The sequence below is a fragment of the Salvelinus fontinalis genome, chromosome 29 (genome assembly GCF_029448725.1).
Source record: "Salvelinus fontinalis isolate EN_2023a chromosome 29, ASM2944872v1, whole genome shotgun sequence".
Classification (NCBI taxonomy): domain Eukaryota; kingdom Metazoa; phylum Chordata; class Actinopteri; order Salmoniformes; family Salmonidae; genus Salvelinus; species Salvelinus fontinalis.
The window spans coordinates 2,208,023-2,219,897 of record NC_074693.1 but is presented as its reverse complement, the minus strand read 5'-3'; the positions used below and the strand labels follow the sequence as shown (position 1 = coordinate 2,219,897).

The window sequence follows — 11,875 nt, the reverse complement described above, 5'->3', positions numbered from 1 at the left end:
TGGGGCTAACTGCCTCGTTCAGGGGGAACAGTGGGGCTAACTGCCTCGTTCAGGGGGAACAGTGGGGCTAACTGCCTCGTTCAGGGGGAACAGTGGGGCTAACTGCCTCGTTCAGGGGGAACAGTGGGGCTAACGGCCTCGTTCAGGGGAACAGTGGGGCTAACGGCCTCGTTCAGGGGAACAGTGGGGCTAACGGCCTCGTTCAGGGGAACAGTGGGGCTAACGGCCTCGTTCAGGGGAACAGTGGGGCTAACGGCCTCGTTCAGGGGAACAGTGGGGCTAACGGCCTCGTTCAGGGGAACAGTGGGGCTAACGGCCTCGTTCAGGGGAACAGTGGGGCTAACGGCCTCGTTCAGGGGAACAGTGGGGCTAACGGCCTCGTTCAGGGGAACAGTGGGGCTAACGGCCTCGTTCAGGGGAACAGTGGGGCTAACGGCCTCGTTCAGGGGAACAGTGGGGCTAACGGCCTCGTTCAGGGGAACAGTGGGGCTAACGGCCTCGTTCAGGGGAACAGTGGGGCTAACGGCCTCGTTCAGGGGAACAGTGGGGCTAACGGCCTCGTTCAGGGGAACAGTGGGGCTAACGGCCTCGTTCAGGGGAACAGTGGGGCTAACGGCCTCGTTCAGGGGAACAGTGGGGCTAACGGCCTCGTTCAGGGGAACAGTGGGGCTAACGGCCTCGTTCAGGGGAACAGTGGGGCTAACGGCCTCGTTCAGGGGAACAGTGGGGCTAACGGCCTCGTTCAGGGGAACAGTGGGGCTAACGGCCTCGTTCAGGGGAACAGTGGGGCTAACGGCCTCGTTCAGGGGAACAGTGGGGCTAACGGCCTCGTTCAGGGGAACAGTGGGGCTAACGGCCTCGTTCAGGGGAACAGTGGGGCTAACGGCCTCGTTCAGGGGAACAGTGGGGCTAACGGCCTCGTTCAGGGGAACAGTGGGTTAACTGCCTCGTTCAGGGGAACAGTGGGTTAACTGCCTCGTTCAGGGGAACAGTGGGTTAACTGCCTCGTTCAGGGGAACAGTGGGGCTAACTGCCTCGTTCAGGGGAACAGTGGGTTAACTGCCTTGTTCAGGGGCAGAACCAATTTTTTACCTTGTCAGCCCGGGGATTCGATCCAGCAACCTTCCGGTTACTGGCCCAACGCTCTAACCACTAGACTACCTGCCGCCCCTACACTCTAACCACTATGCTACCTGCCTTAGCATTTGTTAGCAAGGGTTAGCTGTGTATTGTCTGCTAAAATAAACCCGTTGTCTGATTGTGGATTGTTGCATTATTCAATATGTTTTAGAAGTTGCTTGGATTGTTAAATAGCTTGTGCTTACTGGCTCGTGGGCCTACTGTGATATTTACAGTCAATTTGAGCCGCGGACCAAGAATGTCACGTTGCCAGCCACAACAACAAAAGGCACGGATGAAAAGAAGAAAATCCATTTTGCCACTCTACTCCTCAGACTCCATCTCTCGTAGTGTAGATGGGGCCTCAGTAGGTGGCTTAGCTACTAACATCCATCTCCCATGTTTCTCCCTCCAGTCTCCTACTCCCCATCACTTACCCTTCACCCACCAACAGTCAGCTCCCTCTCCAGCCCCAGACACCTCCCTTAGAACGGACCTGACTGCTGACTGCTCTTGGCAGCCATCTCTCTCCCAGCCATGCTCCCTGTCCCTCCATCAGACAGTCCAGTACATACCTGCTGTCTCTTGGCAGCCATCATGTTGAGTTTGTCCACCTCTGGTTTCAGGGCCTTGTACTGTATGCCCAGGTCCTGCTCTGTTCCAGCGTTACGCACCTTCACCAGGTTCTCCTCCACCTATAGGGGTTGCAGAGGAACACACGGTTTAGATAGGAACGTAGGCAAGGATGTAAGAGGGGCATTGTGGACTGGGAAGTCTGGAGAACAGCAAGATGAAGATTCAGGTTCACCAGCTCCTCATTTTCAGATCCTGTCCCAAATACACACCACCCTGTCCCAAATATACACCACCCTGTCCCAAATTTTTATTTTATTTATTTTTCCTGTTATTTTATCAGGTAAGTTGACTGAGAACACGTTCTCATTTGCAGCAACGACCTGGGGAATAGTTACAGGGGAGAGGAGGGGGATGAATGAGCCAATTGTAAACTGGGGATTATTAGGTGAGCGTGATGGTTTGAGGACCAGATTGGGAATTTAGCCAGGACACCGGGGTTAACACCCCTACTCTTACAATAAGTGCCATGGGATCTTTAATGACCTCAGAGAGTCAGGACACCCGTTTAACGTCCCATCCGAAAGACGGCACCCTACACAGGGCAGTGTCCCCAATCACTGCCCTGGGGCATTGGGATATTTTTTAGATACACACCACCCGTCCCAAATACACACCACCCTGTCCCAAATACACACCACCCTGTCCCAAATATACACCACCCTGTCCCAAATATACACCACCCTGTCCCAAATATACACCACCCTGTCCCAAATATACACCACCCTGTCCCAAATAAACACCACCCTCTACATAGTGCACTATTTCAACCAGGGCCCATAGGTTTGTGCTCTCTAGACCATAGGGCTCAAGTCAAAAAAGTATTGCATTATATGGTAACGGGTTCCATTTGGCACTAAGAAAAATAATCTTTGCTAGGAAGGTTATTCTTCCCGTGAGTTAACAGTCAACATGCCTCTCTCTCCACTCAACAGTCCATTAAAGACCAGTGCTTAGACTACAGTATATGGTAAATGATTCATTTGCTACTAGCTGTTACCACAGAAAAACTGTTTGCCCTCAATTTTTACCATCAAAAAAAAATTATTGACACTGGCTATATCAGCGCAAAGTGCAAAATGCATACAATATGCCTAGTGTTCAGGTTGAACTTAGTTAATATTGCAAAGGTAAAAAAAAAAAGACTCCCGTGTACATTTATGGAGGGAATTGAGCGGAAGAATTAACACACAAGTTATTTAAAAGGTGAAATAAAAAAATATATAAACCTTACTGAAATACACATGGCCAAAAGTATATGGACACCTGCTCATGAAACATCTCATTCCAAAAAACATGGGCATTAATATGGAGTTGGTCCCCCCCCTTTGCTGCTATAAACAGCCCCCCACTCTTCTGAGATGGTTTTCCACTAGACATTGGAACATTGCTGAGTTCATTCAGCCACAAGAGAGGTCGGGCACTGATGTTGGGCGATTAGGCCTGGCTAGCAGTCGGCGATAAAATTCATCCCAAATGTGTTCAATGAGATGACATCACGGGCCACGTCACAGTAACGATCTCCTAGAGACCTAGAGACTAGCTTTAGTCTATATTATCGAGGCCCGAGGCTAGGGTAGCTATATTTCTCCAGTCGCATCTCCTACAGAGGTGGATCAGCCGGGCCCGACTCTGGATCAGCCGGGCCCGACTCTGGATCAGCCGGGCCCGACTCTGGATCAGCCGGGCCCGACTCTGGATCAGCCGGGCCCGACTCTGGATCAGCCGGGCCCGACTCTGGATCAGCCGGGCCCGACTCTGGATCAGCCGGGCCCGACTCTGGATCAGCCGGGCCCGACTCTGGATCAGCCGGGCCCGACTCTGGATCAGCCGGGCCCGACTCTGGATCAGCCGGGCCCGACTCTGGATCAGCCGGGCCCGACTCTGGATCAGCCGGGCCCGACTCTGGATCAGCCGGGCCCGACTCTGGATCAGCCGGGCCCGACTCTGGATCAGCCGGGCCCGACTCTGGATCAGCCGGGCCCGACTCTGGATCAGCCGGGCCCGACTCTGGATCAGCCGGGCCCGACTCTGGATCAGCCGGGCCCGACTCTGGATCAGCCGGGCCCGACTCTGGATCAGCCGGGCCCGACTCTGGATTGAACTAAACTCAATTTTTTTTTAAGAAACGTCATGTTTTCAGGACCCTGTTTTTCAAAGATAATTCGTAAAAATCCAAATAACTTCACAGAACTTCATTGTAAAGGGTTTAAACACTGTTTCCGATGCTTGTTCAGTGAACCATAAACAATTAATGAACACGCACCTGTGGAACGGTCGTTAAGACACTAACAGACAGTAGGCAATTAAGGTCACAGTTATGAAAACTTGGGACACTAAAGAGGCCTTTCTACTGACTCTGAAAAACACCAAAAGACAGATGCCCAGGGTCTCTGCTCATCTGCGTGAACGTGCCTTAGGCATGCTGCAAGGGGGCATGAGGACTGCAGATGTGGCCAAGGCAATAAATTGCAAAGTCCGTACTGTGAGACGCCTAAGACAGAGCTACAGGGAGACAGGACGGACAGATGATCGTCCTCGCAGTGACAGACCACGTCTAACACCTGCACAGGATCAGTACATCCGAACTTCATACCTGCAGGACAGGTACAGGATGGCAACTGCCCGAGTTACGCCAGGAACGCGCAATCCCTGCATCCGTGCTCAGACTGTCCTCAACAGGCTGAGAGGGACTGAGAGCTTGTAGGCCTGTTGTAAGGCAGGTCCTCACCAGACATCACCGGCAACAACGTTGCTTATGGGAACAAACCCACCATTGCTGGACGAGACAGGACTGGCAAAAAGTGCTCTTCACTGACGAGTCGCGGTTTTGTCTCACCAGGGGCGATGGTCGGATTCGCATTTATCGTCAAAGGAATGAGCGTTTCACCGAGGCCTGTGGGATCGATTTGGAGGTGGAGGGTCCGTCATGGTCTGGGGTGGTTTGTCACAGCATCATCGGACTGAGCTTGTTGTCATTGCAGACCATCTCAATGCTGTGCGTTACAGGGAAGACATCCTCCTCCCTCATGTGGTACCCTTCCTGCAGGCTCATCCTGAGATGACCCTCCAGCATGCCATACCACCCGCCAGCTACTGGTTCTGTGCGTGATTTCCTGCAAGACAGGAATGTCAGTGTTCTGCCATGCGAAGAGCCCAGATCTCAATCCCATTGAGCACATCTGGGACCTGTTGGATCGGAGGGTGAGGGCTAGGGCCACTCCCCCCAGAAATGTCTGGGAACTTGCAGGTGCCTTGGTGGAAGAGGGGGTAACATCTCACAGCAAGAAGTGGCCAATCTGGTGCAGTGCATGAGGAGGAGATGCCCTGCAGTGCTTAATACAGCTGGTGGCCACACCAGATACTGACTGTTACTTTTGATTTTGACCCCCCCTTTGTTCAGGGACACATTATTCCATTTCTGTTAGTCACATGTCTGTGGAACTTGTTCAGTTTATGTCTCAGTTGTTGAATCTTATGTTCATACAAATATTTATACATTAAGTTTGCTGAAGAAGAAAAAAAAACAATTGACAGCAAGAGAACATTTATTTTTTTTGCTGAGTTTACATTGCCTGGAGTAAACATTGAACATCTCAGGATTCAGGAACACTGTCAATTTGATAGGATTCTATAATATCACCCAGAGCATGCCCGTACAGTATCCATATGAGCATCCTCAAACAGCAGTCTGTTCACTATGGGCCTTGGTCAAAAAACAGTCCTCTACATAGGGCGCCATTTGGGACTCTGGGTATCTGGAATGCGGAAAGACGAATCAATCAATCAATTTTATTTTATATAGCCCTTCGTACATCAGCTAATATCTTGAAGTGCTGTACAGAGACCCAACCTAAAACCCCAAACAGCTAGAATGCAGGTGTAGAAGCACGGTGGCTAGGAAAAACTCCTAGAATGACGTCAGGTCTCCTGCAGTTGGCTGGCAACACCAGGGTGGCCAGTGTCCAGAGAATGCCAGGGTTGACTGCCCTCAGAAAGACTTAGATATAGCTAGAACACTGTCTCAGTCTGGGTGGGTGTTAAAAAAAAAACGGCACCCGTTGCCCTATACAGGCGTCCTTTTCAAAAGGGCCCATGTGGAACAGGCACTACATAGGAAATAGGGTGCCATTCCGGATACGGCCCCTGGTTAAAAGTAGTGCACTACATAGGGAACATGTTGACATTTGGGACACAACCCAAGTATCTGGAAGGCACTAACCTAGTGAAGTGGTGGGTTATAAACAGAGGCATGATAAGATAAAGTAAAGGAACAATGTTAAGAGCCAGTATTGGGAAGTTTATTTTTTGTTTAAATAACCTCAACTAGAACGGAGTGGGGCTTAGCCCACAATGCAATGCCACACTTGGCTGTGGCGGCTTCCTCACCTCAAGAGTAGAAACTAGTGCTTTTCTATCAAATCTCTTTCTACTTAGTTCCACAGTAAATCATAGCATTTCTGTAGAGGCCCAGGCCCGTATTCATAAAGCGTCTCACAGTAAAGAGTGCTGATCTGGTTGTCCATATCATTTATGATCGTATAACGGATCCTAGATCTTCACCCGGAGGTCCGAGACAATAAATACAAAAGTAATTTCCTTTTCAACCTGCTGTCCTGTCTGAGCTTGATGAATGACAGACTTCTTCCATTTTACAACCTAGCTATAAAAAAAATAGAGACTCCATTTCATCGTTGACATTTGACACAATGACTTCACTGTTTGGCTGTGTTGTGTAATTATATCAGAACAGTTTATATATGTAGTGATCGGAAAGTTTATAAAACATATGGTTATGTCCAAATGGCTCCCTGGTCCCTGGTCAAAAGTAGTACACTACCCCTATGGGGGTCCCTGGTCCAAAGTAGTACACTACCCCTATGGGGTCCCTGGTCCAAAGTAGTACACTACCCCTATGGGGTCCCTGGTCCAAAGTAGTACACTACCCCTATGGGTCCCTGGTCCAAAGTAGTACACTACCCCTATGGGGTCCCTGGTCCAAAGTAGTGCACTACCCCTATGGGGGTCCCTGGTCCAAAGTAGTGCACTACCCCTATGGGGGTCCCTGGTCCAAAGTAGTGCACTACCCCTATGGGGGTCCCTGGTCCAAAGTAGTGCACTACCCCTATGGGGGTCCCTGGTCCAAAGTAGTGCACTACCCCTATGGGGGTCCCTGGTCCAAAGTAGTACACTACCCCTATGGGGTCCCTGGTCCAAAGTAGTACACTACCCCTATGGGGTCCCTGGTCCAAAGTAGTACACTACCCCTATGGGGTCCCTGGTCCAAAGTAGTACACTACCCCTATGGGGTCCCTGGTCCAAAGTAGTACACTACCCCTATGGGGTCCCTGGTCCAAAGTAGTACACTACCCCTATGGGGTCCCTGGTCCAAAGTAGTACACTACCCCTATGGGGTCCCTGGTCCAAAGTAGTACACTACCCCTATGGGGTCCCTGGTCCAAAGTAGTACACTACCCCTATGGGGTCCCTGGTCCAAAGTAGTACACTACCCCTATGGGGTCCCTGGTCCAAAGTAGTGCACTACCCCTATGGGGTCCCTGGTCCAAAGTAGTGCACTACCCCTATGGGGTCCCTGGTCCAAAGTAGTACACTACCCCTATGGGGGCCCTGGTCAAAAGTAGTACACTACCCCTATGGGGTCCCTGGTCAAAAGTAGTGCACTACCCCTATGGGGGCCCTGGTCAAAAGTAGTGCACTAAATAGATAGGCTTGGTCCTCTATAGGCACCCTACGACAGATGCTAAACAGCAAGGCTCTCTCTGTTGACTGCAGGTGTGAGGCCTCCTTGTGGTCAGGATTTAGTATCATTGTTCACAGCAATAATGAACTGAAGTACAGGTAAAGAGACGGACAAAACACAGAAGACCTTAAGCCAAGATACCTGACCGTTACTTTGAGTCACGCAAACTATTTATCTACGAAAAGGTGCAGCTGAACTTCTGGTTATTTATTTATATATTCTTCGATGCAATAAAAAAAATAGTCTAAGTTATTCAAAAGCTAGTTAAATAGTTTCCTTCAAATACATGGAACTTCCGTCATATCCACAAGAGCCCACTTAAGACGTGTGTGTGTGTGCGTGCGTGCGTGGCACATCAAGCTACATCAAAATGTGACTCAAAGCCAGAAAGACGGTTTAGCTGTAAGTTACAGTTGAAGTCGGAAGTTCACATACACATAGGTTGGGGTCATTAAAACTCGTCTCAACCAATACACAAATGTCTTGTTATCAAACTATAGTTTTGGCAAGTCGGTTAGGACATCTACTTTGTGCATGAAACAAGTCATTTTTCCAACAATTGTTTACCGATTTCACTTAATTCAATGCATCACAACTTCAGTGGGTCAGAAGTTTACACACACCAAGTTGACTGTGCCTTTAAACAGCTTGGAAAATTCAAGAAAATGATGTCATGGCTTTAGAAGCTTCTGATAGGCTAATTGACATAATTCGAGTCAATTGGAGGTTTACCTGTGGATGTATTTCAAGGCCTACCTTCAAACTTAGTGCCTCTTTGCTTGACATCATGGGAAAATCAGAAGAAATCAGCCAAGACATCAAAAAAAATTGTGGACCTCCACAACTCTGGTTCATCCATGGGAGCAATTTCCAAACGCCTGAAGGTACCACGTGCATCTGTACAAACAATAGTACGCAAGTATAAACACCATGGGACCACGCAGCCGTCATACCGCTCAGGAAGGAGACGCGTTCTGTCTCCTAGAGATGAACGTACTTTGGTGGGAAAAGTGCAAATCAATCCCAGAACAACAGCAAAGGACCTTGTGAAGATGCTGGAGGAAACAGGTACAAAAGTATCTATATCCACAGTAAATCGAGTCCTATAATCGACAAAACCTGAAAGGCCGCTCAGCAAGGAAGAAGCCACTGCTCCAAAACCGCCATAAAAAAGCCAGACTACGGTATGCAACTGCACATGGGGACAAAGATCGTACTTTTTGGAGAAATGTCATCTGATCTGATGAAACAAAAATAGAACTGTTTGGTCATAATGACCATCGTTGTGTTTCGAGGAAAAAGGGGGAGGCTTGCATTCCAAAGAACACCATCCCAACCGTGAAGCACGGGGGTGGCAGCATCATGTTGTGATGGTGCTCTGCTGTAGGAGGGACTGGTGCACTTCACAAAATAGATGACATCATGAGGGAGGAAAATTATGTGGATATATTGAAGCAACATCTCAAGACATCAGTCAGGAAGTTGAAGCTTGGTCGCAAATGGGTCTTCCAAATGGACAATGACCCCAAGCATACTTCTAAAGTTGTGTCAAAATGGCTTAAGGACAACAAAGTCAAAGTATTGGAGTGGCCATCACAAAGCCCTGACCTCAATCCTATAGAACATGTGTGGGCAGAACTGAAAAAGTGTGCGCGAGCAAGGAGGCCTACAAACCTGACTCAGTTACACCATCTCTGTCAGGAGGAATGGGCCATAATTCACATAACTTATTGTGTGGAAGGCTACCCGAAACGTTTCACTCAAGTTAAACACTTTAAAAAGGCAATGCTACCAAATGCATGTAAACTTCTGACCCACTGGGAATGTGATGAAAAAAATAAGCTGAAATAAATAATTCTCTCCACTATTTTTCCGACATTACACTTATTTATTTTTTTTAAGTGGTGGATCCTAACTGACCCAGGACAGGGAATTTTTACTAAGATTAAATGTCAGGAACTGTGAAAAACCGAGTTTAAATGTATTTGGCAAAGGTGTACGTAAACTTCCGACTTCAACAGTACATGAGTAGCTACCTCAAAATGTGACTCAAAGCCAGAGAGACGGTTTATAATTACTTAATAATCCATGACCTGTGCACGTCTCACCACCAATGCACATTTCTCCCTGTGCACATCTCTGTGTGTCTCACCGGTTTGAGCTGCAGCAGCAGCTTGTAGACAGACATGTCAGCCAGCAGGTGTGTGTGTGTGTGTGTGTGTGTGTGTGTGTGTGTGTGTGTGTGTGTGTGTGTGTGCGCGCGCGCGTCTCACCAGTTTGAGCTGCAGCAGCAGCTTGTAGACGTCAGACATGTCCGCCAGCACCAGCAGGTGAGTGACAGCAGAGAGGAGGGCCCTGGCGGCACGGACCATGTTACCCCTCTTTACCGAGGAACAGGGGTCCTCCGCAAACTCTGCTGACGCCTGCTTCATGGATTCACCTGAGGGACAAAAGGAGGAACGACGGGACATTACAATTTGACAGTTAGGACACGTAAAAAAAAAAGTTTGTCCCAAATGAAACCCTATATAATAAAGGAAGCATTGTCCCCGACAGAACTGCCCAAAGGGCCTTGATGAAAAAGTAGTGCACTGTGTAAGGGAATAGGGTGCCTACACAGGCATGTTAAAGTGAAGGAGCGTTAGGGGAGACCACTGTCACAAGGACTAAACCTGTCACACACACACACAGAGAGACAGAGAGACAGAGAGACAGAGAGACAGAGAGACAGAGAGACAGAGAGACAGAGAGACAGAGAGACAGAGAGACAGAGAGACAGAGAGACAGAGAGACAGAGAGACAGAGAGACAGAGAGACAGAGAGACAGAGAGGACCACTGACATCAGTCTTAATTGGATGCATTTATTAACATAAAATCAACTGCAGGGAGCACCTCAGGGCAGAGTGAAGAAGATATTCCATTGGCTCGGTGTTAAAGAAGCAAAAGTCAACCCCCCACTTGTTTCCGTTAACATCTGAGGTACAGGGGGCTGGGGAATCGCAACCAATCTCAGACTAACTATGCATGAGATCAAAGGTATGTGTGTGTGTGTGTGTGTGTGTGTTCTATATATAATTGAGGTGGTTTGGGATGAGTTAACCGCGGAGTGAAGGAAAAGCAGCCAACAAGTGCTCAGCATATGTAGGAACTCCTTCAAGACTGCTAGAAAAGCATTCCGGGTGAAGCTGGTTGAGAGAATGCCAAGAGTGTGCAAAGCTGTCATCAAGGCAAAGGGTGGCTACTTTGAAGAATGTCAAATATATTTTGATTTCACTTTTCAGGTTACTACATGATTCCATGTCTGTTATTTTATTGTTTGTCATCACTATTATTCTAGTGACTGTTGACTGGTACAGTGTGTGTGTTGTTTAATCAGACCATTTGGCATCAGATGTGCACCCGGCACAGCCAGAAGAGGACTGGCCACCCCTCATAGCCTGGTTCCTCTCTAGGTTTCTTCCTAGGTTCCGGCCTTTCTAGGGCGTTTTTGTCTAGCCACCGTGTTTCTACACCTGCATTGCTTGCTGTTTGGGGTTTTAGGCTGGGTTTCTGTAGAGCACTTTGAAATATCAGCTGATGTAAGAAGGGCTTTATAAATAAATGTGATTGATTGTGTGCTTGTCTGCCTCTTGTCGTCTTTTTAAAAGCAGCCAGTCACTAACTACCTCTCACTTGTGTTGTATCCGTCATTGTGTCTGTATATTCATCCATGGATAAAGCGATGTGTGCTTGGCTGGCAGCGTTTCCCCCATATCTACCTTGGCACAGGCGGAGCGGTAGACCGTCTAGTACTAAAGATTGAAAACAAGCCTGGATGCATCATTTTATTACGGGCACCCTAAAAATGGCATTTAGGGAAAGCTTTGTGGCCTACCAATGAAGAAATACCTAGAGCAGCTAATCTCATCCAAGCCATTTAATCTAAACTATTTACCAATTGGCTTAGCTAGTCTGTTGGTTCGTAGAGTTTGCTAAGATTGACAACAAAATAATCTAATTGCCAGCCTTAGCTGGTATACTACTCCCTCCGTCCACCCGTCTGTCTCATCCTCTCAAAACTCAGAAATAATTACCCATGAACCTCTGCTCCTCCGCAGGCAGTGTCACGCAAATGTAGGCATGCTGCTACTAGTGTCAGCCCCAGCAAACACTCCCTCTCCCCTGCCAGCCCAGAAGTACTTTGAGGGGGGGGGGAAATGTAGCTTCCTTTTAATCATCATATTCCACTCTCCTCCCCTAGCCCAGGCTACCAAGTGAGTCCCTAATGGCACCCTATAAAGTACATTACTATGAGCCCTGGTCAAAAAGGTAGTAGACAATATAGGGCGAGATTTGGGGCGCATCCATAATAGGCCCACTGC

General features: G+C 48.5%; 1 protein-coding gene across 2 annotated transcripts in view; it reads right to left on the bottom strand.

Annotated features, from left to right (window-relative positions):
* The window catches only part of LOC129827327 (catenin alpha-1), a 307,702-nt gene that overhangs the window by 267,945 nt on the left and 27,882 nt on the right, over window positions 1–11,875 (bottom strand). For both annotated transcript variants that reach the window (XM_055888075.1, XM_055888076.1), the window contains exons 4-5: window positions 9,787–9,953; window positions 1,695–1,814 (exon numbers count right to left, since the gene is read on the bottom strand). In XM_055888075.1, coding sequence (XP_055744050.1) covers window positions 1,695–1,814; window positions 9,787–9,953 — 287 coding nt within the window. The remainder of the gene's footprint in view (window positions 1–1,694; window positions 1,815–9,786; window positions 9,954–11,875) is intronic.